This window comes from Phyllobates terribilis, unplaced genomic scaffold (assembly GCF_046119375.1).
Source record: "Phyllobates terribilis strain yellow unplaced genomic scaffold, ASM4611937v1 Scaffold_7__3_contigs__length_470593459, whole genome shotgun sequence".
In the NCBI taxonomy this organism is placed as follows: domain Eukaryota; kingdom Metazoa; phylum Chordata; class Amphibia; order Anura; family Dendrobatidae; genus Phyllobates; species Phyllobates terribilis.
This window is the reverse complement of record NW_027362767.1, coordinates 425,859,548-425,885,920: the sequence shown is the minus strand read 5'-3', so window position 1 is coordinate 425,885,920 and position 26,373 is coordinate 425,859,548. Positions and strand designations below refer to the sequence as shown.

At 45.7% G+C, this 26,373-nt stretch overlaps 2 protein-coding genes across 4 annotated transcripts in view; one reads left to right on the top strand and one right to left on the bottom strand.

The window, feature by feature from the left end:
* GPSM3 (G protein signaling modulator 3) overlaps positions 1 to 22,833 on the bottom strand; it is a 145,272-nt gene extending 122,439 nt beyond the window's left edge. The window contains exon 1 of the mRNA XM_073641898.1: positions 22,625 to 22,833. The gene's annotated coding sequence lies outside the window, so the exon portion shown is untranslated. The remainder of the gene's footprint in view (positions 1 to 22,624) is intronic.
* The window catches only part of PBX2 (PBX homeobox 2), a 32,171-nt gene continuing 10,534 nt past the window's right edge, over positions 4,737 to 26,373 (top strand). Inside the window, exons 1-2 of one of the 3 annotated variants that reach the window (XM_073641892.1) lie at positions 4,737 to 5,459; positions 16,964 to 17,037. In XM_073641892.1, coding sequence (XP_073497993.1) covers positions 5,257 to 5,459; positions 16,964 to 17,037 — 277 coding nt within the window. In that variant the 5' untranslated portion in view covers positions 4,737 to 5,256. The remainder of the gene's footprint in view (positions 5,460 to 16,963; positions 17,038 to 26,373) is intronic. The other 2 variants (XM_073641890.1, XM_073641891.1) reach the window with 2 other exon arrangements.

The following is a 26,373-nucleotide window of genomic DNA, read 5'->3' as shown; positions in this document are numbered from 1 at the left end:
TTTTAGGACTTCGCATTCCTGTGAATCACTAACCTAATATTTAGTTGTATATCCACAGTTTGTTAGAACTGCTTCACATCTATGTTGCATAGAGTCAACCAACTTCTGGCACCTGTCCCCTGTTATTCCAGCCCAGGATGCTTCGCTACATCCCACAATGTTTTTTGCATTTCTTGGTTTTGCCTCAGAAACGGCATTTTTGTTGTCACCCCTCAAGTGTTCTATCGGATTAAGGTCCGGGGATTGGGCTTGCAGCTCCATAACCTCAATTTTATTCGACTGGAACCAAGATTTTGCTAGTTTACTGGTGTGTTTAGGTTTGTTTTCATGTTGAAACATCCATTTTAAGGGCATATCCTCTTCAGTGTAAGGCAACATGACCTCTTCAAGTATTTTAATATATGCAAACTGATCCATGATCCCTGGTATGAGGTAAATAGGTCTGGCACCATAGTAAGAGAAACATGTCCATATCATGATGCTTCCACCATGCTTCACTGTCTTCAGATCTTCAGAGTGCACTATGGCTTGAATGCAGAGTTTGGGGGCCGTCTGATGAACTGTCTGTGGCCCTTGGACCCAAAAAGAACAATTTTACTTTCATCGGTCCACAAAATGTTTCTCCATTTCTCTTTAGGCCAGTTGATGTGTTCTTTTGCAAATTGTATCTGCTTCAGTACGTCTTTTTTTTAACAGTGTTACTTTGTAGGGACTTCTTGCTAAGAGATTAGCTTCACACAGGCGTCTTCTAACTGTCACAGTCCTCACAGGTAACTTGAGACTGTCTGTGATCATCCTGGAGCTGATCATTGGCTGAGCCTTTGCCATTCTGGTTATTCTTCCATCCATTTGAATGGTAGTTTTCTGTTTTCTTCCACGTCTCTCTGGTTTTGCTTTCCTTTATAAAGCATTGGAGATCATTTTAGTTGAACAGCCGATCATTGTGTGCACTTCTTTATAAGTTTTACACTCTCCAATCAACTTTATTATCAAAGTATGCTGTTCTTCTGAACAATGTCTCAAACGAGGTATATTTCTCAGGCTTTCAAGGAGAAATACAAGTACAACATGTGCTGGCTTCATCCTTAAATAAGGGCCACCTGATTCACACCAGTTTCTTCACAGAATGATTGACCTCACTAATTGAACTCCACCATGCTATTATATTGAACACACCCCCTTACAATTAATTATTCAAATACAAAGACTCAAAAACCTGCTGATCATGAATGCGGAGTCTGGGGGTTTTCTCAGAATCTACTGCACCAACTGGTAACTTGTTTGACAATGGTCATATAATTTATACTGAAAACAGTGATTCATCTGGTTAATCATATTGGACTGCTATTATTTTGAACACTACTGTATAATAAATTTGTGCATATGCAGATGTGGATAATAAATTGAAACACTGTAGAAGCTGATATATAATAAGTTCATTCATGTGCAGCATGGTGGCTCAGTGGTTAGCACTGCAGTTTTGCAGCGCTGGGGTCCTGGATTCAAATCCCACCAAGGACAACATGTGCTAGGAGTTTGTATGTTCTCCCCGTGTTTGTGTGGGTTTCCTCCGGATTCTCCGGTTTCCTCCCACACTCCAAAGACAAACTGATAGGGAATGTAGATTATGATCCCCAATGGGGACAGTGATGATAATGTCTGTAAAGCGCTGTGGAAATAATGGCGCTATATAATTGAGTAAAATAAATAAATACATGCGCATAAGAGGGTGATAGGTGGATACAATATAGCAATAGAGTTGTAATTATTTCTCAGATGATACAATATTGCACGAGAGATATAATAAGTTCCTACATCTACAGAAGAGGGTGATTATTTCGCTACCGCTATATTGTATCCCTATATCACCTTCTGCTGTAGATGTAGGAACTTATTATATCTCAACCCCTACAATGAGTCAATATACAGTGGGGAAAATAAGTATTTGATACGCTGCCAATTTTGTAAGTTTTCTCACCTACAAGGAATGGAGAGGTCTGTAATTTTTATCCTAGGTACACTTCACCAGTGAGAGACGGAATCTAAACAGAAAAACCAGAAAATCACATTGCATGATTTTTACATAATTAATTTGCATTTTATTGCATGAAATAAGTATTCGATACAATAGAAAAACAGAACTTAATATTTGGTACAGAAACCTTTGTTTGCAATTACAGAGGTCAGATATTTCCTGTAGTTCTTGACCAAGTTTGCACACACTGCAGCAGGGATTTTGGCCGACTCCTCTATTCAGATCTCCAGATCTTTCAGGTTTCGGGGCTGTCGCTGGGCAACATTGAGTTTCAGCTCCTTCCAAAGATTTTCTATTGGGTTCAGGTCTGGAGATTGGCTAGGCGACTCCAGAAACTTGAAATGCTTCTTAGGGAGCCACTCCTTAGTTCCCCTAGCTCTGTGTTTCGGGTCATTGTCATGCTGGAAGGTCCAGCCACGACCCATCTACAGTGCTCTTACTGAGGGAAGGAGGTTGTTGGCAAAAATCTTGCGATACATGACCCCATCCATCCTTCCTTCAATATGATGCAGTCGTCCTGTCCCCTTTGCAGAAAAGCACCCCCAAAGTATGATGTTTCCCCACCATGCTTCAAGGTTGGGACAGTGTTCTTGGGGTTGTATTCAGCCTTCTTCTTCCTCCAAACACAGCAAGTGGAGTTGATACCAAAAAGTTCTATTTTGGTCTCATCTGACCACGTGACCTTCTCCCATGCCTCCTCTGGATCATCCAGATGGTCATTGGAGAACTTCAACCGGGCCTGGACATGTGCTGGTGTGAGCAGGGGGATCTTGCATGCCCTGCAGGATTTTAATCCATGACGTAGTATGTTACTAATGATTAATGTTTGAAACTGTGGTCCCAGCTCTCTTCAGGTCATTGACCAGGTCCTCCCGTGTAGTTCTGGACTGATTCCTGACTTTTCTCAGAATCATCCTTACCCCATGAGGTGAGATCCTGCATGGAGCCCCAGACTGGGGAAGATTGAGAGTCATCTTGTGTTTCTTCCATTTTCTATTAATTGTGCCAACAGTTGTTGCCTTCTCACCAAGCTGCTTGTCTACTGTCCGGTAGCCCATCCCAGCCTTATGCAGGTCTACAATTTTGTCCCTGGTGTCCTTAGACAGCTCTTTGGTCTTGGCCATGGTGGAGAGGTTGGAGTGTGATTGAGTGCATGGACAGGTGTCTTTTATACATGTAACAAGTTCAAAAAGGTGCAATTAATACAGGTAATGAGTGCAGAGTAGGAGGGCTTCTTAAAATAAATTAACAGGTGTGTGAGAGGCAGAATTCTTGCTGGTTGGTAGGTGATCAAATACTTATTTCATGCAATAAAATGCAAATTAATTATATAAAAATCACACAATGGATTTTCTATTTTTTATTTTTAGATTCTGTCCCTCTCAGGTGAAGTGTACATACGATAAAATTACCGACCTCTCCATTCTTTCTAGGTGGGAAAACGTGCAAAATCGGCAGCGTATCAAATACTTATTTTCCCCACTGTAAGTTCAGACATGCACAGAACAGGGTGATACATTGTAGCAGTAGTGATGTGATATGGTCATACATGTGCAGAGGAGGGTGATACATTCATACATTGCTCCTGTAGAGATATAAGTTCATAGATGCGCAGAAGTGTGTGATACATTGTAGCAGTAGAGATCTAATACATTTGTAAATGTGCACGGGAGGGTTATATATTCATACATTGTAGCAGTAGAGATATAATAAGTTCATAGGTGTGCAGAGGAGGATAATACATGGTTACAAGAGGGTGATACATTGTGGCAGCAGACATTCAATATTGTCATACATGCACAGAGGAGGGTGATACATTGTTGCAGCAGACATAATATGGTCATACATGCACAGAGGAGGGTGATCCATGGTGACATTGTGGCAGCAGACATTCAATATGGTCATACATGCACAGAGGAGGGTGATACATTGTTGCAACAGACATACAATAGGGTCATGCATGCACAGAGGAGGGTGATACATTGTTGCAGCAGACATAATATGGTCATACATGCACAGAGGAGCGTGATCCATGGTGACATTGTGGCAGCAGACATTTAATATGGTCATACATGCACAGAGGAGGGTGATACATTGTTGCAACAGACATACAATAGGGTCATGCATGCACAGAGGAGGATGATACATTGTTGCAGCAGACATACAATAGGGTCATGCATGCACAGAGGAGGATGATATATTGTTGCAACAGACATACAATGCACAGAGGAGGGAGATCCATGGATACATTGTGGCAGCAGACATACAATGCACAGAGGAGGGTGACCCATGGATACATTGTGGCAGCAGAGATACAATATGGTCATATATGCACAGAGGGTGATACATTGTGGCAGCACAGATACAATATGGTCATACATGCACAGAGGGTGATACATTGTGGCAGCAGATATACAATATGGTCATACATGCACAGAGGGTGATACATTGTGGCAGCAGATATACAATATGGTCATACATGCATAGTGACCCATGGATACATTGTGGCAGCAGAGCTGTTCTTGCTGCAGGAGCTCTGGCTGGATACAATGTGGCAGCTCTGGTGTCAGCAGCATGAATGGCAGCAGAGAAGGATCACATGAGGTTGTAGCCAGCAGGGCTGTGAGTGAATGGAGAGAGGAGGAAGGAGAGAGGAGGAAGGAGAGAGCTCAGAGGAGGAATGTGACAGTGAGGAGGCAGCAGAGAGCTGTGAATTGTCCATGAGGGGAGAGGCTCCGGGGCCACATTCCTCCTCCTCCTCCTCCTCCTTCTCCCCAGCTATTCACCATTTTACACTCCTCTCTTCCCAGCCTGGAACATCGCTGCTGGATCCTGGGTGACCCATTAATAAAGAAGGAAGAAAGAGGGAGAGACACAGAGGAGAGGAGAGAGGGGAGACCGAGGGGAGACCACCCCGCTGCAGAAGTCGCGGCTCTGCGCCCCCGGCAGGAGCGATCAGGATCTGGGCGCGACTGATATTGGGCGACCAGGATCTGTGCCGGGAGCAGAGGACGCTCCGGAGGCGGCTATTAATAGCCCCCGGGGTCGGCAGAGCCCCCCAGGCTGCTCTGGCCACACACTGACTTCCAGGAGGAGGAGAAGACACTTGGAAGGAGAAGGAGAAGGAGTTGGGGGAAGGACGGGAGAGACTTCTACAAGCTGGAAGGGAGAAGAAAACAGATCAATACCGAGGAAGAGCCATTTGTAGCCGAGCCAGGGAGATGGATGAGCAAGGAAGACTGCTCCAGGCCAGGGGGGTGGGCATCCCAGGGCACCCCCTCCATGGGGGACCCCAAACCCTCACCCCCCACCCCATGCACGACACCCCAGCAGACAATGGGGAGCCCAGGAAGCAGGACATTGGCGACATATTGCAACAGATCATGACCATCACTGACCAGAGCCTGGATGAGGCCCAAGCAAAGTGAGTGCAGGGAGGGAGGGAGGCAATAATGGGGAAGGGGAGGCAATAATGGGGAGGGGGAGGCCTGTGTACAGAGGGGCCTGCATTGTGTGCTGCCTCCACTGCAGTCCCCACTCTGCCACCAACTCCCCCCAACCCCAATTATCAGGGCACTATGGGGCCTTATTGCCCTTGTAAAGGACTAATTGCTCATTAGGAGCATTATTCTAGCAGCCTGCATGGCATGGGGGGGGGGCATCATTGACTCCCCTCTAAACTTGCTGTTTACCCTATGAAAGTGGTAAAAGTTTGGAAGAAGAGGAAGAAGGATCCGCACAGTCACATCCCCTCCATATAATTATAGCAATTAGCATTTTAAATTAATCCATACAAGTCCCGAAGGAAATCATAATAACCAAATTAGTTTTGTATTAAGTGGAGCAACGTGCACTTTATCTGGTCACTGCCTGCTCCCCCCAGCCCAAAACAAAAAAACTTCCAGGGAAGTGATTCCACCCAGGAATACAGAGAAATGTCTATTTTATTTATTTACGTTACATTATTCATTAAATAGATATTTTTATTTATTTTTTTGTTTATTTTATGTTTTTTTGGGGGGTATATGTTTACTATAACCTACCACGTCTATCTATTGGTTACACACTGGGTAAGGGTCCCATTTATTTTATTAATTTACTATATTGTTACAAAAATAATAATAATTAAAAATTATTTTAAAAAAAGCTACATAGATAAATCCTACAGACCTCTATGTATTTCATGAGACTATAACGCACGTGGCCTGCTGTTGTTTAGGTTGTTTTCAGTATTGTTCTGGTTTGTTGGAACCATATATTAATAATAATTTTATATCATTCTTAGATTACTAGTGTAAACTGTGTATTAATAGCTAATTAAAACAAATATGTTTTTACAATTATAAAGAAAAAATAAATTTATTATTATTACTATTATATGCTTTATACATTGAATATCTATATATATTTATATATGGGTATATTTTTTCTAATTTATTATATATACTTTTTATTATATATTTCTTGTTTATTAAATAGTTTTATTATATATTTTTTTTATTATATTTTTATGTATTATATATATTATTTTTATTATATATATTATACATATATATTTGTAATTATTTATATATTTATTTTAAATATTGTTATTTATTATATATAATTATACATATATATATTTTAAAATTTATTATATGTATATTTATATTATAGAGATACCATATTTTTTATACATATATTTTTTAATTTATCATGTATATATTTATTTTTCATAAATATATATATATATATATATATATACACTGGTATATAATTTATTATATACATGTTTTTATTCATTATATATTTTTTATTTATTATATATATTAATTATATAGATATTTTTTATTATATACATATATATATATTTTTTACTTTTTGCTTTGTTACCCATATTTTAGTTTGTTGTTTGTCCCATAAGCCTTATGCTTAAAATGCTAATTGTAAATTGTGCCAAATTAGTATAAAACCTGGTGTATACGTGAGTTTCTATCAATATTAAAGCTACTAAATAAAAAAGCAAGTGAGTTTGTGCTGCAACTTAGTGCCGTACCCCGTTCCCGGGACAATAGTCCTTTGTGTATCCCTTTAAACCCCTGATATAATAATAAACCCTCTTCTGCCCTCCTTTATATAGCGCTGGGCTCGGGCCGGGTGATGCTCCGGGTATTTGGTTGCATAATTATTGACATTTAATTCACCCTATAAAAGGCGTCTTGATGACAACGTTGCTAATCCCATTAAACCGTGTTGTTATAAGAGTCCTCGGGTCCCTGGTGGAGCGGGGAGATTCGTTTACCCTATAAACCTCAGCATTTGCGCTGATCCCCCTCTGACGCGTTTCTGGAACCTCCGGCGGTTTCTATTTATAACGGGATGTATCGTATATTTTAATATGGTTTATTGCCGGCTCTAGGAGTTTATGGTTTCTCCTGGGACTTATAATGTCAGTGTAGGATGTTTAGGAGGAGTTTTTGTGTAGTTGTGGGGGAAATGGGGATATAAAGCACCCCTTGCCTCCTGAGGGTTACAGCTATGGGGTCTGAGGTCCGTTTTGGGGGTGGCCCATTGTTTATGGGGGAAAGGGTGACTGAGCGAAGGATAAGGATGGCAGCGGGGCATTTTGGGACTGTGGGGGATAGAGCACCAAGGAAGCCCAAGTGGCCCATCCATAGCCAACATCATAGACCTGGTAATCATGAATCCCCTATTAGAAGGACATCCCTTATCCAATAGACCCTAATGGTGTGCACGGAGGGCCGCGCTTGTACCCTTCATGGGCCTGTTCACACCTGGTGTACAGGAATAAACCTGCTATAAGACATTATGTAGGATGCATGTGCCATAAAAGCAGCTCTTGTGGCCCTATAGGGCCCAAGACGGGGAGAATCTGGTGCTAAAAGCAAAAAAATCCCTTTGTTGTCCTTTGCTATTAATAAGTCGTTGACTCGGGATTTGTGTATCCGACCACTCACGATCAGTCCGTGGTGTTAGGACCACCGATGAGATTAATGGCGGGCTCTGTAGATTTCCTTGTAGTGTAAAAAAAAAAAGCATCAAGTGATTTATTATTTGCCTCCTGGTGGTGTTCACTCTTTGGCCTCCGGGGGCACTGTCTCATTAGTGTCTACTTGGAAGCTCTCTGACCCTGTGATCTTATGCTAATTTATGCAGATTTTCTACAAATGCAATTCTCTGCCTGGAATAACAGGACGCCATCTGCTATAAATCAGAGGGAATTTATAGGATGAAGGAAAAGTTCCCATAAGGGAGATTCTCCTTTAAATGCTCAGGAACAATTCCAGTTTCTGTTGTGATAAGAGAAATCGCAGGAAGTTTATTGACCCCATAAAATGCTCTTTATAAGTGTGGTGTGACGCTCATTAGGGCCTATTTATAAGGCTGCGGGGTGAGAAATCCCGGCCATATAACACCGCCATGGAGAACTGCAGGTCATTAATAGAAGGTCTCTGTATGGGGGATGGCGCGGTGGTTGGCAGCATTGCCGGGCAGTGAGGAGAGGGCTTGATGCCACTTTCTGTAAAGGTTGTTCATTCTCTATGTGACCCCAAAGACGAACTGGAAGTGGAAATGGTTTCCTGTGAGGGCGAAAGTTCAGGGGTCCGACAGATCTGTAGGGTCCTCAGATGCCCCCTGGGCCTTTCGCTCGTCACCTCCTCAGTACCGAGCGGGCATCTATGGCAGAAGTAGGGACTGTCAGCGTAATCACTTATTCTGAGCTTTACGTAGTAAAAGTGGAGCTCCCCTTTAATCATCTACGTACCTCCAGGATTGGGGAGTTTCTTCATCTGGACGAGGAGGTTTGGACTATTGGATTATGCAAATTGTCTCTTCAGAGAGGAAGAGGACTAGAACTCTAGAGCCACCTACAGGAAGTAGCAATCCTAAAAGTCAATATTGACCCTTTAATGAGCCTTGTCACATGACTTAGGATAAAAGCCAGAACCAGAAACTCAATTTGCAGACACTGTGTTTCGGGGTACTGCCTCTCGTCAGTGCAAAGTGTGAGATCTGGTTTGGCTGGGTGAGAGGCGTCAGACCGGTATCTAAGGGGTAACATTTCTCCTTGCAGGGAGTGACATGTTAAGCATGTCAAGGTGAGGAGACTTTTAAAGCTGCAATGCTCCTCTGCGGAGCAGACTATTGGATTAGGAACATTGCCCATTTTAAAGGGATTATGTGAGATTTGAAAAAAAAGTATATTTTTTTCCGAAAGAACAGTGCCCCCGTTTGTCATAGGCTGTGTCTGGTATTGCAGCTCTTCCCCTTTAAACTAACCACATGTCTGATTTAGACTTAAAATGGCCACACAGCAATTTTTTCTGAGCTCAGTATACTCGTGCACACTCGGATTGACCCACAACTACACATCTACACCCGGCTCAGCCGATAGCTGTTGATCCTGCCCGCCACTCATACACGTGCTCGCTCATCTCAACCAATACCTGTTCCTCCCGACCCCCTACCTCACGCACATGTATGCTCATCTCAACCAATAGCTGTTCCTCCCGACCCCTACCTCACGCACACGTATGCTCATCTCAACCAATAGCTGTTCCTCCCGACCCCCTACCTCACGCACACGTATGCTCATCTCAACCAATACCTGTTCCTCCCGACCCCCTACCTCACGCACACGTATGCTCATCTCAACCAATAGCTGTTCCTCCCGACCCCCTACCTCACGCACACGTATGCTCATCTCAACCAATAGCTGTTCCTCCCGACCCCCTACCTCACGCACACGTATGCTCATCTCAACCAATAGCTGTTCCTCCCGACCCCCTACCTCACGCACACGTATGCTCATCTCAACCAATAGCTGTTCCTCCCGACCCCCTACCTCACGCACGCTCAACATACCAATAGCTGTTCCTCCCGACCCCCTACCTCACGCACATGCATGCTCAACATACCAATAGCTGTTCCTCCCGATCCCCTACCTCACGCACATGCATGCTCATCTCAACCAATAGCTGTTCCTCCAGACTCCCTGCCACACATGCACGCTCATCTCAACCAATAGCTGTTCCTCCCGACCCCCTACCTCACGCACACGCATGCTCAACATACCAACAGCTGTTCCTCCCGACCCCCTACCTCACGCACACGCATGCTCAACATACCAATAGCTGCTCCTCCCGACCCCCTACCTCACGCACATGCATGCTCATCTCAACCAATAGCTGTTCCTCCAGACTCCCTGCCACACATGCACGCTCATCTCAACCAATAGCTGTTCCTCCCGCCCCCCTACCTCACGCAAACGCATGCTCAACATACCAATAGCTGTTCCTCCCGACCCCCTACCTCACGCACAGCCATGCTCAACATACCAACAGCTGTTCCTCCAGACTCCCGGCCACATATACCGTACAGACCAAAAGTTTGGACACACCTTCTCATTTAAAGATTTTTCTGTATTTTCATGACTATGAAAATTGTACATTCACACTGAAGGCATCAAAACTATGAATTACCACATGTGGAATTATATACTTAACAAAAAAGTGTGAAACAACTGAAAATATGTCTTATATTCTAGGTTCTTCAAAGTAGCCACCTTTTGCTTTGATGACTGCTTTGCACACTCTTGGCATTCTCTTGATGAGCTTCAAGAGGTAGTCACCGGAAATGGTCTTCCAACAATCTTGAAGGAGTTCCCAGAGATGCTTAGCACTTGTTGGCCCTTTTGCCTTCACTCTGCGGTCCAGCTCACCCCAAACCATCTCGATTGGGTTCAGGTCTGGTGACTGTGGAGGCCAGGTCATCTGGCGTAGCACCCCATCACTCTCCTTCTTGGTCAAATAGCCCTTACACAGCCTGGAGTTGTGTTTGGGGTCATTGTCCTGTTGAAAAATAAATGATGGTCCAACTAAACGCAAACCGGATGGAATAGCATGCCGCTGCAAGATGCTGTGGTAGCCACGCTGGTTCAGTATGCCTTCAATTTTGAATAAATCCCCAACAGTGTCACCAGCAAAGCACCCCCACACCATCACACCTCCTCCTCCATGCTTCACGGTGGGAACCAGGCATGTAGAGTCCATCCGTTCACCTTTTCTGCATCGCACAAAGACACGGTGGTTGGAACCAAAGATCTCAAATTTGGACTCATCAGACCAAAGCACAGATTTCCACTGGTCTAATGTCCATTCCTTGTGTTCTTTAGCCCAAACAAGTCTCTTCTGCTTGTTGCCTGTCCTTAGCAATGGTTTCCTAGCAGCTATTTTACCATGAAGGCCTGCTGCACAAAGTCTCCTCTTAACAGTTGTTGTAGAGATGTGTCTGCTGCTAGAACTCTGTGTGGCATTGACCTGGTCTCTAATCTGAGCTGCTGTTAACCTGCGATTTCTGAGGCTGGTGACTCGGATAAACTTATCCTCAGAAGCAGAGATGACTCTTGGTCTTCCTTTCCTGGGGCGGTCCTCATGTGAGCCAGTTTCTTTGTAGCGCTTGATGGTTTTTGCAACTGCACTTGGGGACACTTTCAAAGTTTGCCCAATTTTTCGGACTGACTGACCTTCATTTCTTAAAGTAATGATGGCCACTCGTTTTTCTTAATTTAGCTGCTTTTTTCTTGCCATAATACAAATTCTAAAAGTCTATTCAGTAGGACTATCAGCTGTGTATCCACCAGACTTCTGCACAACACAACTGATGGTCCCAACCCCATTTATAAGGCAAGAAATCCCACTTATTAAACCTGACAGGGCACACCTGTGAAGTGAAAACCATTTCCGGTGACTACCTCTTGAAGCTCATCAAGAGAATGCCAAGAGGGTGCAAAGCAGTCATCAAAGCAAAAGGTGGCTACTTTGAAGAACCTAGAATATAAGACATATTTTCAGTTGTTTCACACTTTTTTGTTAAGTATATAATTCCACATGTGTTAATTCATAGTTTTGATGCCTTCAGTGTGAATGTACAATTTTCATAGTCATGAAAATACAGAAAAATCTTTAAATGAGAAGGTGTGTCCAAACTTTTGGTCTGTACTGTACATGCTTGGCTCAGTTACTAGACTTTCTTTCTGACCCTCTACCTCATCACACACATGCACGCTCATAATGACTCCCAGTTTGTCATTCTGATTTCCAACCTCACGCACTCAGCTCAACCAACAGCTGTTAATCCTGACTACCCCTCTTACACATGCACGCTCATCTTGACCCGCAGCTGTTCCTCCTGACCCTCTACCTCACACACATGCACATGCAGCTCCGCCAACAGCTGTTCATCAAGTCTCCTCAACCACATACACATGCATGCTCGGCTCAATCAATGGCAATTTCTCCTGACCTTCTACCTGAGCCAGCAGCTGTTCCTCCAGACTCCCAGCCACATATGCATGCTCAACTCGACTTGACCCTCTACTTCATGCACATGCACACTCGGTTGACCCACAGCTTTTCCTTCCGACTTTCAACCTCACACACTCGGCTCAGCCCACAGCTGTTAATCCTGACTGCCCCTCATACACGTGCACGCTCCTCTTGACCCACAGCTGTTCCTCCAGACTCCCGGCCACATATGATTTCTCGACTTGACCTAGAGCTGTTCCTCCAGACCCTCAATCTCACACACATGTACATTCAGCTCAGTCAACAGCTGTTCATCAAGACTCCTCGACCAAATATACATGCATGCTCGGCTCAATCAATAGCAATTCCTCCTGACCTTCTATCTCATACACATGCACGCTCAACTTGACCCATTGCTTTCCCTTCCAACCTCACTCACTCGGTTCAGCCAACATCTGTTAATCCCGACCAGCGCTCATAGACATGCCCCCTTTGCTCAACCAATATCTATTCCCCCAGTTCCACCACCTCATATGCATGGACCCTCAGCTTGGCCAAAATCTATTCCTCTATACCCCCTCCCCACCTCATGAACACTGAACTTGACCTACAACTATTCCTTCCTACCTCCTTCACATACACGCTCAGCTCAGCCAACAGCTTTTCCTCCTGACTCCCCACCTCATGCACGCTCAGCCAACAGCTTTTCCTCCTGACTCCCCACCTCATGCACACTCAGCTCAGCCAACAGCTTTTCCTCCTGACTCCCCACCTCATGCACACTCAGCTCAGCCAACAGCTTTTCCTCCTGACTCCCCACCTCATGCACGCTCAGCTCAGCCAACAGCTTTTCCTCCTGACTCCCCACCTCATGCACACTCAGCTCAGCCAACAGCTTTTCCTCGTGACTCCCCACCTCATGCACACTCAGCTCAGCCAACAGCTTTTCCTCCTGACTCCCCACCTCATGCACACTCAGCTCAGCCAACAGCTTTTCCTCCTGACTCCCAACCTCATGCACGCTCAGCTCAGCCAACAGCTTTTCCTCCTGACTCCTAACCTCATGCACGCTCAGCTCAGCCAACAGCTTTTCCTCCTGACTCCCAACCTCATGCACGCTCAGCTCAGCCAACAGCTTTTCCTCCTGACTCCCCACCTCATGCACGCTCAGCTCAGCCAACAGCTTTTCCTCCTGACTCCCCACCTCATGCACGCTCAGCTCAGCCAACAGCTTTTCCTCCTGACTCCCCACCTTATGCACACTCAGCTCAGCCAACAGCTTTTCCTCCTGACTCCTAACCTCATGCACGCTCAGTTCAGCCAACAGCTTTTCCTCCTGACTCCCAACCTCATGCACGCTCAGCTCAGCCAACAGCTTTTCCTCCTGACTCACCGCCTCATGCACGCTCAGCTCAGCCAACAGCTTTTCCTCCTGACTCCCAACCTCATGCACGCTCAGCTCAGCTCAGCCAACAGCTTTTCCTCCTGACTCCCAACCTCATGCACGCTCAGCTCAGCCAACAGCTTTTCCTCCTGACTCACCGCCTCATGCACGCTCAGCTCAGCCAACAGCTTTTCCTCCTGACTCCCCGCCTCATGCACGCTCAGCTCAGCCAACAGCTTTTCCTCCTGACTCCCAACCTCATGCACGCTCAGCTCAGCCAACAGCTTTTCCTCCTGTCTCCCTACCTCATGCAGGCTCAGTTCAGCCAACAGCTTTTCCTCCTGACTCCCAACCTCATGCACGCTCAGCTCAGCCAACAGCTTTTCCTCCTGTCTCCCTACCTCATGCAGGCTCAGTTCAGCTCACAGTTATTCCTCTTAACCCCTCGTACACATGCACGCTCAGCTCAGCTGACAGTTATTCCTCTTTACCCCTCGTACACATGCACGCTCAGCTCAGCTGACAGTTATTCCTCTTTACCCCTCGTACACATGCACGCTCAGCTCAGCTGACAGTTATTCCTCTTTACCCCTCGTACACATGCACGCTCAGCTCAGCTGACAGTTATTCCTCTTAACCCCTCGTACACATGCACGCTCAGCTGACAGTTATTCCTCTTTACCCCTCGTACACATGCACTTTTGGCTTGCCTGAGTGCTCATGTGTTTTTAGTGGAGTGATAAGTTGCTGTCTTCTCTGATAGTGGCTTATCTCTTGTAAGAACAAAAGATTGGACAGATTGAAATTCAGCATGCCCGATCCTTCATTCACCTGCCGTCAGAGAAGGGTCCAGACTCTCCCATACACATTATTTGCTTGGCCGGTCTCGGTGTCCATCTGATATGTACAGGTGCAGTAAGGCAAAGTTTGGGGTGTTTTATGAACCATATTACAGGTCAAAATGGACGTCCTCGTCACGGAGTCCTCGGGTTGTCCGTGCACAATAGACAGACGTTGGCCCTACTGACCAGTTTTGAGCATGAGGAATAGATTGTCCTGGTGTCCACCACTGAGGATTGGGTCGGCCATGTTGTATTTTTGGCAATGTGACGGCCTATACTGTCTGACATGGTTTGGTGCTTGTCTGCCTGCCGTGTGCCGCCGTCGCCGGCTGCCTACAGGTCGGAATTCACTTCTTATTGGATTCACACAAAATGTCCTCCCGAGCCGCGGGCGGGAGACGGCTTTACATTAATTTGCTCGGTCCATACAGGATTGATGTAATAGATCAAGAGTAGAATGAAAATGGGGATTATTGATCGGGACGAAATGGGATGAGCTTTCTGCACGGAGAAAACTGATGAGAGTGCGGGATGACGCCGGCACCATTCACTCAACATGGGGGGAGCGACGAGGACGACGGCGCCGGCTGGATGAGGTTATCCTAGAAATGGGGGGATTCTCAGCCTGAGGACTATAGGGCTCTGTTCACTCCTGTAATTGTGGTGTGCACTTTTTTATAAGATGGGAGATTATGGGCAACCGATGCCAATGTGCGTATTAGAGGGGATGTGTCCAACGTCTATGGGCACAAGCCAGTGAAGTACGTTACTAGCCACAGGCATGGTGTCAGTAAGGGCTATTATATAGAAGTGATTACATTAAAGACACAATCCCAGTAGATTCAGGACTCCTTAAATCAGACCTGTCACTCGCCATAAATATGTAATTTTTATTACCTGGTGTAAATGCCGCTGTTCTCCTGAATCCAGCGATGTTTTCCTTTTTTTCCTGCCCCTCTCCGTTCCTGAGATATGGCCTCTTCTTCCATGTATAAAAATCTACTCTTGTTAGTCAAGAGGGCATGATGCTCAAGAACACACCCACAAAGAGTTGAAGACTACGCCCACTTGTATAACAAGACTACAAAACAGAGGAGGCCATATCTCAGGAACAGAGAGGCGCAGGAAGAAAAGAAAAACATCGCTGGATTCAGGAGAACAGAGGCATTTACACCAGGTAATAAAAATTACATATTTATGACAAGTGATAGGTCCTCTTTAATTGCTATATTACTGTCCCTAGAGGGACCATTTTTTGTTATGTGGTTACTTCTCTATGTATGATGACACCGGGTAAATACATGCAGCGTGTCATGTTTAGTGCTGGGACAAGGGGACGGGGCATCACAAGGATCGATGTTGGTGATCCGCCCCCTCGGACTCTCCACTTGGCTTAATACAATGTATCAGTTTTGCGCTGTGTTCTATTAACCCTTTCTGAAGACAATGGCTTCACTGCAGTCTGTAATGGAAGCTCTATCCCCCTGCTCCTTCCAAGGACACTGACCTAATTATACGCCGTCCTAAATATACCTCCTTCCCATTGTACTCTGCTTATGGCAGCGGTTTTCAATCCTCCAGGCCGTCCTGACAACCATCAACAGTCAACATCATGGTGATCTAGAATAGATACGGGGAGATAATTATCTCTGCTGCTGGAGGAATAGTTGTAGAAGTCATCGAGGGTGACGAAGCGCGGCCTGTAATGTGGTATATCTGTAGGATAGGGGTCCCGTGCACTGTAGGGGGGTCTTATGGGGTCATGGAGGAGTATACATGTCTGTATATACAGTATAAACGTCTCAGACGGATGATTATATAGAGAGCAGCAGCACTGCATAAGCGCCTTGCAGAACATACCTTCTCCAACTATTAAAGAGGTTCTTCAGCAGCTGTAGTTTGTAATTTATTGTTCATGTTCAATTCAGCTGCTGCAGAACCTCATAATCCACCTCAGCTGCTGCAGAACCTCATAATATACCTCAGCTGCTGCAGAACCTCATAATACACCTCAGCTGTTGCAAAACCCATAATACACCTCAGCTGCTGCAGAACCTCATAATATACCTCAGCTGCTGCTGAAGGCCATAATACACCTCAGCTGCTGCAGAACATCATAATCCACACCTCAGCTGCTGCATAACCTCCTAATACACACCTTAGCTGCTGCAGAACCTCATAATCCATACCTCAGCTGCTGCTGAACCTCCTAATACGCACCTCAGCTGCTGCAGAACCTAGATTTTAAAGGGTGCAGGGCATTTATTATTGGTGTCTAGGAGTCTCTCACTTTATCTTTTAAAAAGAGGTTCTGCAGCAGCTGTGTCATGTAGCATAAGGAATAGTAATATGTCTTTTTACTCCATTAACCCTTTCTCTCTTTTCGCTCTTACAGGAAACACGCCTTAAACTGCCACCGGATGAAGCCGGCCCTCTTCAGTGTATTGTGCGAGATAAAAGAGAAGACAGGTGAGACCTCGCTGCGCTCCTCCACCTGCGCCACGCTTCTCCACCTGCGCCTCGCTCCTCCACCTGTGCCGCGCTCCTCCACATGCGCCGCTCATTACTGCGAATTATACAACAAGGCAGAGGATTTACATAAATCTGGTGATGGGAATACTGAGTGACCGCTAATATGGCATCAGGTCAACTAAGGCGCATCACCGGTCACTACTGAAGTGGCTAGCACTGGCCCTGATGGCCTGTACACACTGTAAATGATCATATATTATATGGGCAATATATGGTTGTATTTCTTTACGGTAGTATTATTTGGGCACTATTTGGTTTCATTATACATGCACTATATTGTTGCATTACTGTACGGTTGTATTATATGGGCACTGTATGGTTGCATTGCGGTTCAGTTGTATTATATGGGCACTGTATGGTTGCATTGCGGTACAGTTGTATTATATGGGCACTGTGTGGTTGCATTGCGGTTCAGTTGTATTATATGGGCACTGTATGGTTGCATTGCGGTTCAGTTGTATTATATGGGCACTGTATGTTTGCATTGCGGTACAGTTGTATTATATGGACACTGTATGGCTGCATTGCGGTACAGTTGTATTATATGGGCAATGTGTGGTTGCCTTGCGGTACAGTTGTATTATATGGGCAGTGTATGGTTGCATTGCGGTACAGTTGTATTATATGGGCACTGAATGGTTGCATTACTGTACAGTTGTATTATATGGGTACTGTATGGTTGCATTGTGGTACAGTTGTATTATATGGGCACTGTATGGTTGCATTGCGGTACAGTTGTATTATATGGGCACTGTATGGTTGCATTGCGGTACAGTTGTATTATATGGGCACTGTGTGGTTGCATTGCGGTTCAGTTGTATTATATGGGCACTGTATGGCTGCATTGCTGTACAGTTGTATTATATGGGCACTCTATGGTTGCACTGCTGTACAGTTGTATTATATGGGCACTGTATGGTTGCATTGCGGTACAGTTGTATTATATGGGCACTGTATGGTTGCATTACTGTACAGTTGTATTATATGGGTACTGTATGGTTGCATTGCGGTACAGTTGTATTATATGGGTACTGTATGGTTGCATTGCGGTACAGTTGTATTATATGGGTACTGTATGGTTGCATTGCGGTACAGTTGTATTATATGGGTACTGTATGGTTGCATTGCGGTACAGTTGTATTATATGGGCACTGTATGGTTGCATTGCGGTACAGTTGTATTATATGGGCACTGTATGGTTGCATTGCGGTACAGTTGTATTATATGGGTACTGTATGGTTGCATTGCGGTACAGTTGTATTATATGGGTACTGTATGGTTGCATTGCGGTACAGTTGTATTATATGGGTACTGTATGGTTGCATTGCGGTACAGTTATATTATATGGGTACTGTTTGGTTGCATTGCGGTACAGTTGTATTACATGGGCACTGTATGGTTGCATTGCTGTACAGTTGTATTATATGGGCACTGTATGGTTGCATTGCGATACAGTTGTATTATATGGGCACTGTATGACTGCATTACTGTATGGTTGCATTATTTAGGAATTGTATAGCACTTGTGAACGCTAGATAGTATACCACAATAGGGGGCTGTAACCCAGCTAAGACCAGAACTCTATACCGTTGTCTGAAGATGGAGGTCACACGGCCTTTCTTGGACCCCTGAATGGCAAATCTGCCTCTTCTGCAGTGTATCTTTGGGTGAATGTAATGGCCGCCATGTTAGCGGAGGGCTGCGTCGTCAGGTTATGTCCATACACTTATGATCGGCTTTAGGAACATAACTGTGTCCGGCAGCTCCATTATTAGGAGGATTTGCTCCTGTGAACCTGTGGATGACGGTCGTACATGGCGGCTGTCAGCTCCTCTCCTCCCGCCGCCTGGGATTTACATCTGCCCAGCGGGGAGGCTTTCTTTGGTTACTAGCTCCATGACAGGCAGCGTGGGGCAGGGGGCGAGGGGTGCGGGCACGCTGCTCTCTGCCCTCTTCTGCTGCTGGCTGCTATGGCAACCGAGGTGACGATCCTGCCCCCGCCATGTCGCTCCAGAGCAGCGCTCTGTGCCAGTTAATGGCTACTCACGGAGGGTTGTTTAGACCGGGCCATGGGGTCTATATGTACGTGCATGTTTCTCATGGGTGCGTGTAATGTCGGGGGACGCCCTATACTAAGATAGTTGTCACTAGGGGCCATATTAGATTATCATTATGGGCGCACATGTTGGGTCCAGGCCTGTTTACATGGGTACAAGAGGCCGACCGATGGAGAACAGGGGGCGGCCAATCATTTGTATAACAATAGCGGATCATGGACGCTGGGTCTCCCCTCCTCCTCCTCTTCTCCTATTTAATGAGAGTCCCCCCCACTGTGAGGCTGGTAATGGAGCGGGGGAGGGCAGGAACAGATCAAATGTCTGACAGTGCACACAAGTAATCCTGTGCGGCCTCCATCTCCCCTGGCTGCCTCCTCTGCTGCGCTCCGCCATGTCCCCCGCCACCATTGTCTGCAGTTCCCCCTCAGCCATGTATTTATACTAATGTGAATATTACCTGTATGGTACAGGGCCATATTCCCTGCAGTGGTCCCCACACTCCGTATCCCACCCTAATATGTATACGGGTAATGTGTATGTTTAGCATTTTTTTTACCCTCTCGAGGGGTCCCACAGCAGCCGCATGGTCTGCCTCTATGGTACGTACAGTCATGATATGACGGAGCAAAGCAAGTATCTTGTTCCCCTAACCCACAGGCCATTAACATTCCCTTCAGTCGGTCAAGTATTGAACTTTTTATTCCAATAAAATATAGTTTGGACATTGAACCTCTGTTTTTTTTCTGTTTTTACTGAAATTTGACAAAAAAAATAAAAACTTTTTTTTTTTTTTTACTTTTGGTTACATTTCTGAAATGCAGCTATTTTATTACCATAATCCTAGCACCAGCCATAGCCCTAACCCTTGTCATAACCCTAGCCATAACACTAACCCTTGTCATAAGCCTAGCACTAGCCAAAACCCTAACCCTGGTCATAATCCTAGCCATGACCCTAACCCTTCTTATAACCCTACGACTAGCGATAACCCTAGCCATAACCCTAACCCTTGTCATAACCTTAACCCTAGCCATAACCCTAACCCTTGTCATAACCTTAACCCTAGCCATAACTCTAACCCTAGTCATAACCCTAGTACTAGCCATAACCATAACTCTTGTCAGAACCCTAGCACTTGCCATAACCCTAACCCTATCCATGACCCTAACCCTTGTCATAACCTTAACACTAGCCATAACCTTAACCCCAGTCATAACCCTAGCACTAGCCATAACCCTAACCCTTGTCATAACCTTAGCACTAGTTACAACAACTCTAGTCATAACCGTAGCACTAGCCATAACCCTAGCACTAGCCATATCCCTAATACTAGCCATAATGCTAACCCTACTCATAAGCCCAACACTAGCCATTACCCTAACCCTAGTCAAAACTCTAGCACTAGCCATGACCCTAACCTTAATCATAACCCTAGCACTAGCCCTGGATAGGTTTACAAAAAAAGTAGTAAAAACATTAATTTTATTGCATTGTTAGTGTTCCTTTTTTTTTTTTTTTTTTCAATGGGGAGCGCCTTTTGAAATTTGGGACAATTTTCCCAGCAGGTCTTTGTCAGCTCTCTGACACAATTACAAGCGAGCGGAGAGGCAGGGAACTTTGGGAGAGCAAAGTGCAGAGCACAGGATTCAATACGGACATGGCCTATGCAGAGCACACCAGCCGAGATGAATTTCTCGTCTGCTGCTGCGCTGTTGCTCATCGGCTGCTGCGCTTTGCATAGGCAGCGACCGAGATGACAAAGCTGACTTCTTAATACTGAGTGAGAACTTTGTTGTCTCACTGGCCATCGGGTGGGCACTTTCTGCGCCCTGGGCGCTGCTCCAGGATGATGCAGCAGTGCAGTGGAGTCCTGGATCACTTGAGAGTGGGAGTGGGGCTGAATTTTGTGCTCTCATAGATTTTGATAACTAAGGCCACCAACCCTGTGCCCCACCCCATCCTACACCATTGACATCTAGTCACCATTTTATCCAATAATTGCTCATCAAAGGAGTTCCAGCATTGGACAATTCCTACGTGTTAGAAATGTCCAATGACCCTGGCAGTAAATGTTCAATTTCCCTGCAGCGCCACCACTGGGCAAATTAACTATTACCTGGGTATCCATTAATCTCATTGGGTTTTCTGTGTTATCCGAGACAGGACAGGTCCTCCAGAGCCACAGACGCTCTTTGTAGTTTCTCCTTAGATGAGGACCCCAACTTGAAGCCCCATCTTTTAACTCAGAATTCCCCAATAGGGTGTATGGTAATGATACCCTGCACGGTTCTGCCATGATTTCTGCTCTGAGGTACCGGTGGCTCCTGAGACCATCACATCGTAGCCTCCTGCATATATAGGGCACAGTTTTTAGGCTGCGACCTTTAATATTCATGGATTACTGTCTCTATCTTGTCTTCTTCATATTATACTCCCAGGACCTGAACCATTTGTTATACTGACTCTTGGTGTAAGATTTGGCAGAGAGTTACGACCATTGGCCTCGTGCCATTATCCCTGTGGCAGAGCCCGACCTGCCAACATTTCACAAGTCCATTAGATGGAAATACGCAGAAAAAGCAGCAGATATACAATACAGAGGCCGCCTGTGACTGGAGCCCTGTGGTATCGATAGGTGACCATAGGTGATCATAGGTGATGAAATGCAGATCTAGATAAAAATGCATAAAAAGATAAAAAACAATATCATAGTCTTCCCGTAGAGATCCAGCTATTGGGAAAATCAGCGGCCAGGCACCTGATGCTGCCAATCTCAGGGGCAACTAGTCAGATCCATTCCTGTTTTCCCAAGAATAGGAGGTATTTGGGTGACTAGCTATAAAGATGGTTGTTGGACCCATTACATTGGTGGGTCACCAGATATAATTATTATGCCCAGCTTTACTGTTGCCTTCTGGCAGAGGACGGGCACATGGGGCAGATCGGGGGTTAGTGACATCATCACACTGGGTATAGTGACATCACTGAATGTGCCATCATCTCGGCTGGTCATTTCCAGAATAGGTTTCCCCTCAGTTCCTTCCCTTTAGGAGGTTATAAATTAGCTTTCCTCCAGGAGGAAGAAATGTGCATGTCTAATGTGACCTACTGGAGGTCCAACTCTTTATCGATCCTTCCCACGTGACTTGGGACATTTAGCCAAACCCGAAGCTTCTACAAAAGTCAAAGACACCAATTCGTAGACTGATATTTTGAGGTTCTTACCAGTTCAGAGCAAGGTGCTGAATGGAAGGCCTAGACGGGCACAAGAGAGCTAGTTTCCTTCCTCCTGGAGGAGAGACAATTTGCATACCTTTTCCCAGGAAGCATTGCCTGGCCTATAAGTCTCCTTACACTAGCCGGTGGTCTCTATTCCTTGCCACGTGACTTGGGACATTTAGCCAAGCCCGAGGCTTCTACACAAGTCAAAGACACCAATACGTAGACTGAAATTTTGAGGTTCTTACCAGTTCAGAGCAAGGTTTTGGATGGAAGGCCTAGGCGGGCACTAAAGAGTCATCTTCCTTCCTCCTGGAGGAGAGCCAATTTGCATACCTTTTCCCAGGAAGCATTGCCCGGCCTATAAGTCTCCTTACACCAGCCGGTGGTCTCTGTAAGGCGAAACGATCCCCCCGTAGACCTGTATAAGAGGATTGTCCTGACGTGTATGAATATAATGTGCCTGGAATCAGAGCGCTCACCACTATCTGCGAGAATAGAACTTGGCAGGCGACAGACTCCGCTGTTATGATGGGCGTAAACACAATTAGTTTCTCGGTTGATAGGACAATAATCCGAGCGCTTCTTGGAATAATTTCGAGTGTATCTGTGTAATGAGCAATTACAAACAAGGGTTTCTGGGCAACAAAAATCTGTTGAATTGGTGAGAAAAAAAATTGCAGCTTGCAGAATAAAATATAGACGGTGATAGAAATCCTACATCCTGGAGAGAAGCGGCGAAACATTCATATACTGACTGAATATCAGGAAAAGGAGAGGAATACGGAAGATTGGACTTGATTATTGTGGATGGAGATAAGCAGCTGCCGGACGTGTCTGGCACCGCTTATAGCTAGATGGGTAATATCCAACTTTTCTATCCTCTTGTCCTCCGATTGGAAATTAAAATATATTTGGATCACGTGCTGCTTTACCCCTGGGGGCGGCTGTAGTTGGGGCATATGTACACTGCGCAGCATCAGACGCAGATTAGTCACTTATCTGAAGGGCATCAGTATTAACACAAGTTCTGCTCTGGTGTCCCATATGTGGAATTGCGCCCCAGCACCAACATTTTTGCCCAGGAACATCCACCAACTGTAATGAAACATCCCAGCTGTCCCATAGAAGAATTGGGTGAACGTCTGACTACCCTATAAAGATTGTTAATTTTTTTTATCATGTTATACCGATGGGGGTTTCAGTCATTAAGCCTCCATCAATCACTCAAAAAACTGCTCTGAAGCACTCTGCACAGCAGACAGAAGCATTGATCTCTGGCATAAGCACGCTCACAGTGGTGTACAAAATCTATGAGCCCCTACACCACTCTGCAAGTGTTCTTGTGCGAGCCCCTACACCATGCTGAGCAAATGCTCATGTTCGAGCCCCTGCACCACTCTGTGCAAGTACTCATACGCGAGCCACTCCACCACTCTGCAAGCACTCATGTGAGAGCCCCTACTCCACTCTGCAAGCGCTCATGCAGGAACCCCTACACTACTCTGTTCAAGCACTCATGTGCAAGCTTCTACATCACTCAGTGCAAGTACTCATGTGCAAGCTTCTACATCACTCAGTGCAAGTACTCATGTGGGAGCCACTACACCACTCTGTGCAAGCGCTCATACGCGAGCCACTCCACCAGTCTGCAAGTGCTCATGTAAGAGCCCCTAAACCACTCTGTGCAAGAGATCATGCAGGAACCCCTACACCACTCTGTTCAAGAACTCATGCACAAGCCCCTACATCACTCAGTGTAAATTCTCATGTGTGAGCCCCAACACGACTCTGTTCAAGCACTCAGGTGCGAGCCATTACACCACTCTGTTCAAGCACTCAGGTGCGAGCCACTCCACCACTCTGTGTATGCGCTCATGCGCGAGCCCCTACATTACTCAGTGCAAGTACTCATGTGTGAGCCCCTATTCCAATCTCTGCAAGCACTCAGGTGTGAGCCACTACACCACTCTGTACAAGCACTCATGTGCCAGCCCCTGCGCCACTCTGCAAGCGCTCATGCAGGAACCCATACACCACTCTGTTCAAGCACTCATGTGCACGCCCCTACATTACTCAGTGCAAGAACTCATGTATGAGCCCCTACACCACTCTGTGCAAGCACTCAGGTGCGAGCCCCTACACCACTCTGTGCAAGCACTCAGGTGCGAGCCACTACACCACTCTGTGCAAGCACTCAGGTGCGAGCCACTACACCACTCTGTGCAAGCACTCAGGTGCGAGCCACTACACCACTCTGTGCAAGCACTCAGGTGCGAGCCACTACACCACTCTGTGCAAGCACTCTGGTGCGAGCCACTACACCACTCTGTGCATGCGCTCATGCAGAAACCCCTACACCACTCTGTGCAGGTGCTTATGCCTGAGCCCCTAGACCACTCTGTGCAAACGCTCACGCATGAGTCTGAACGTCACTCTGTTCAAGCGCTCATGCGCGAGCACAAACACCACTCTGTGCAAGTGCTTCTGCCTGCTGAGCAGAGCACTTCAGAGCATTTTTGAGAAATTGGTGGGAGTCCTGGATCTACATTCACAAAAAAAATAAAAATTAAAATAAACCCCTCCACTTAAAATATCTGCCGGCTTTGGCCATAGGCTATCGACCATAGGTGTGAATGAGACATCTGGCTGATAATGGAGAAAAATAATCTGCACAGCACATGGAGATAAGATCAACTAAAGCCTGATTCTATTTGGTAAAATAAGCTGCCATCTACTGCCACTTTCTACACCGTAGGAGTAATTAAAAGCATCAGTGTCTCGCAGAGAGGCCGGAGGGCTGGTGAAAGGAGCAGACGCAGACTATGGGCATTACCTGGCGTGCCAGTCTGTGCTGTGTGTGATATCTGCAGGCACAGCTGTGCCCCCGCCGTGTGTGCGAGTGCTCCGGATAATCTCCGTGTCACACCGCTGCCCAGCCTCCCCATTAATATCTCTGTGGTAATTACATAATTGTGACAGGGTTGTGAGGGGGGGCAGTGTAATTATCTGTTATGAATCTGGTTCATCTGGGAGAGTAAACAAGGAGGCTCGTTAATCAGGTCTCGTTAAGTGCTGGACAGCCCCCTGCACATAGAAGCACAACCTCTGCTATGTGGCCGGCGCCGTCTGCTCCACGCTTCCATCGGGGAACGTTCGCAGTCCTCCTCCGAACTCCGATTCACCATCACTTTATATTAAATACATTTAGAAAAAAATCTGAATTTTTGAAAATCTATACGGCTCTGTGCACACAGAGATTTTTGGAGGTGCTCAGAAAGTAAGCGTTTTCTGGTGGAAACTCCTTCAGGAAAACGCTCCTTATTTGGGGAGTTTTTGGAAGAGTTTTTAATTTCTTGAAATGATTTTGAAGACTTTTGGAAGAGTTTTTTTTTTTTCTTGAATCGTTCTTTACAGCCTTTTGATTGGGCAGTGCCAAGTGCGGAGCCGTACATGTGCTGGCAGTGGCGTAGCTGCTTCTTGCTAAAATGTTAAAAATAGTTGTATGATGTTATATATTTTTTTGCCTTATTATTTATTTTATGTAACAATTGTATTACCCTAGTTCAAGCCCTAAAGTAGTTAGCGTTAAAATCTAAAAGTAGCTCTTAGTAATGAATGGAGACAGTGTTGGGTCGTCTGCACTGCACCTGATTCCCTGCTGTCTTCATTCATTACCTGCCCACCTTGTGTCATCTCCATCGCTGCTTATGCAGAGCGCAGCAGCAGAGATGAGCTAGTCATCGGCTGCTGCACTCTGCATAGGCAGAGACTGAGATCACAAAGCTTGCTTCATTATCCTGATCTCTATGATTCCTTCTGTCATCTCCATCGATGCTTATCCTCTGCTGCACTCTGCATAGGCAGCGACTGAGATGACAAAGTTTGCTTCGTTATCCTGAGCTCTTTGATTTCTTTTGTCATTTTGATCGCTGCTTACGTAGAGCGCAGCAGTGGAGATGAGTTTGTCATCAGCTGCTGAGCTTTGTATATGCAG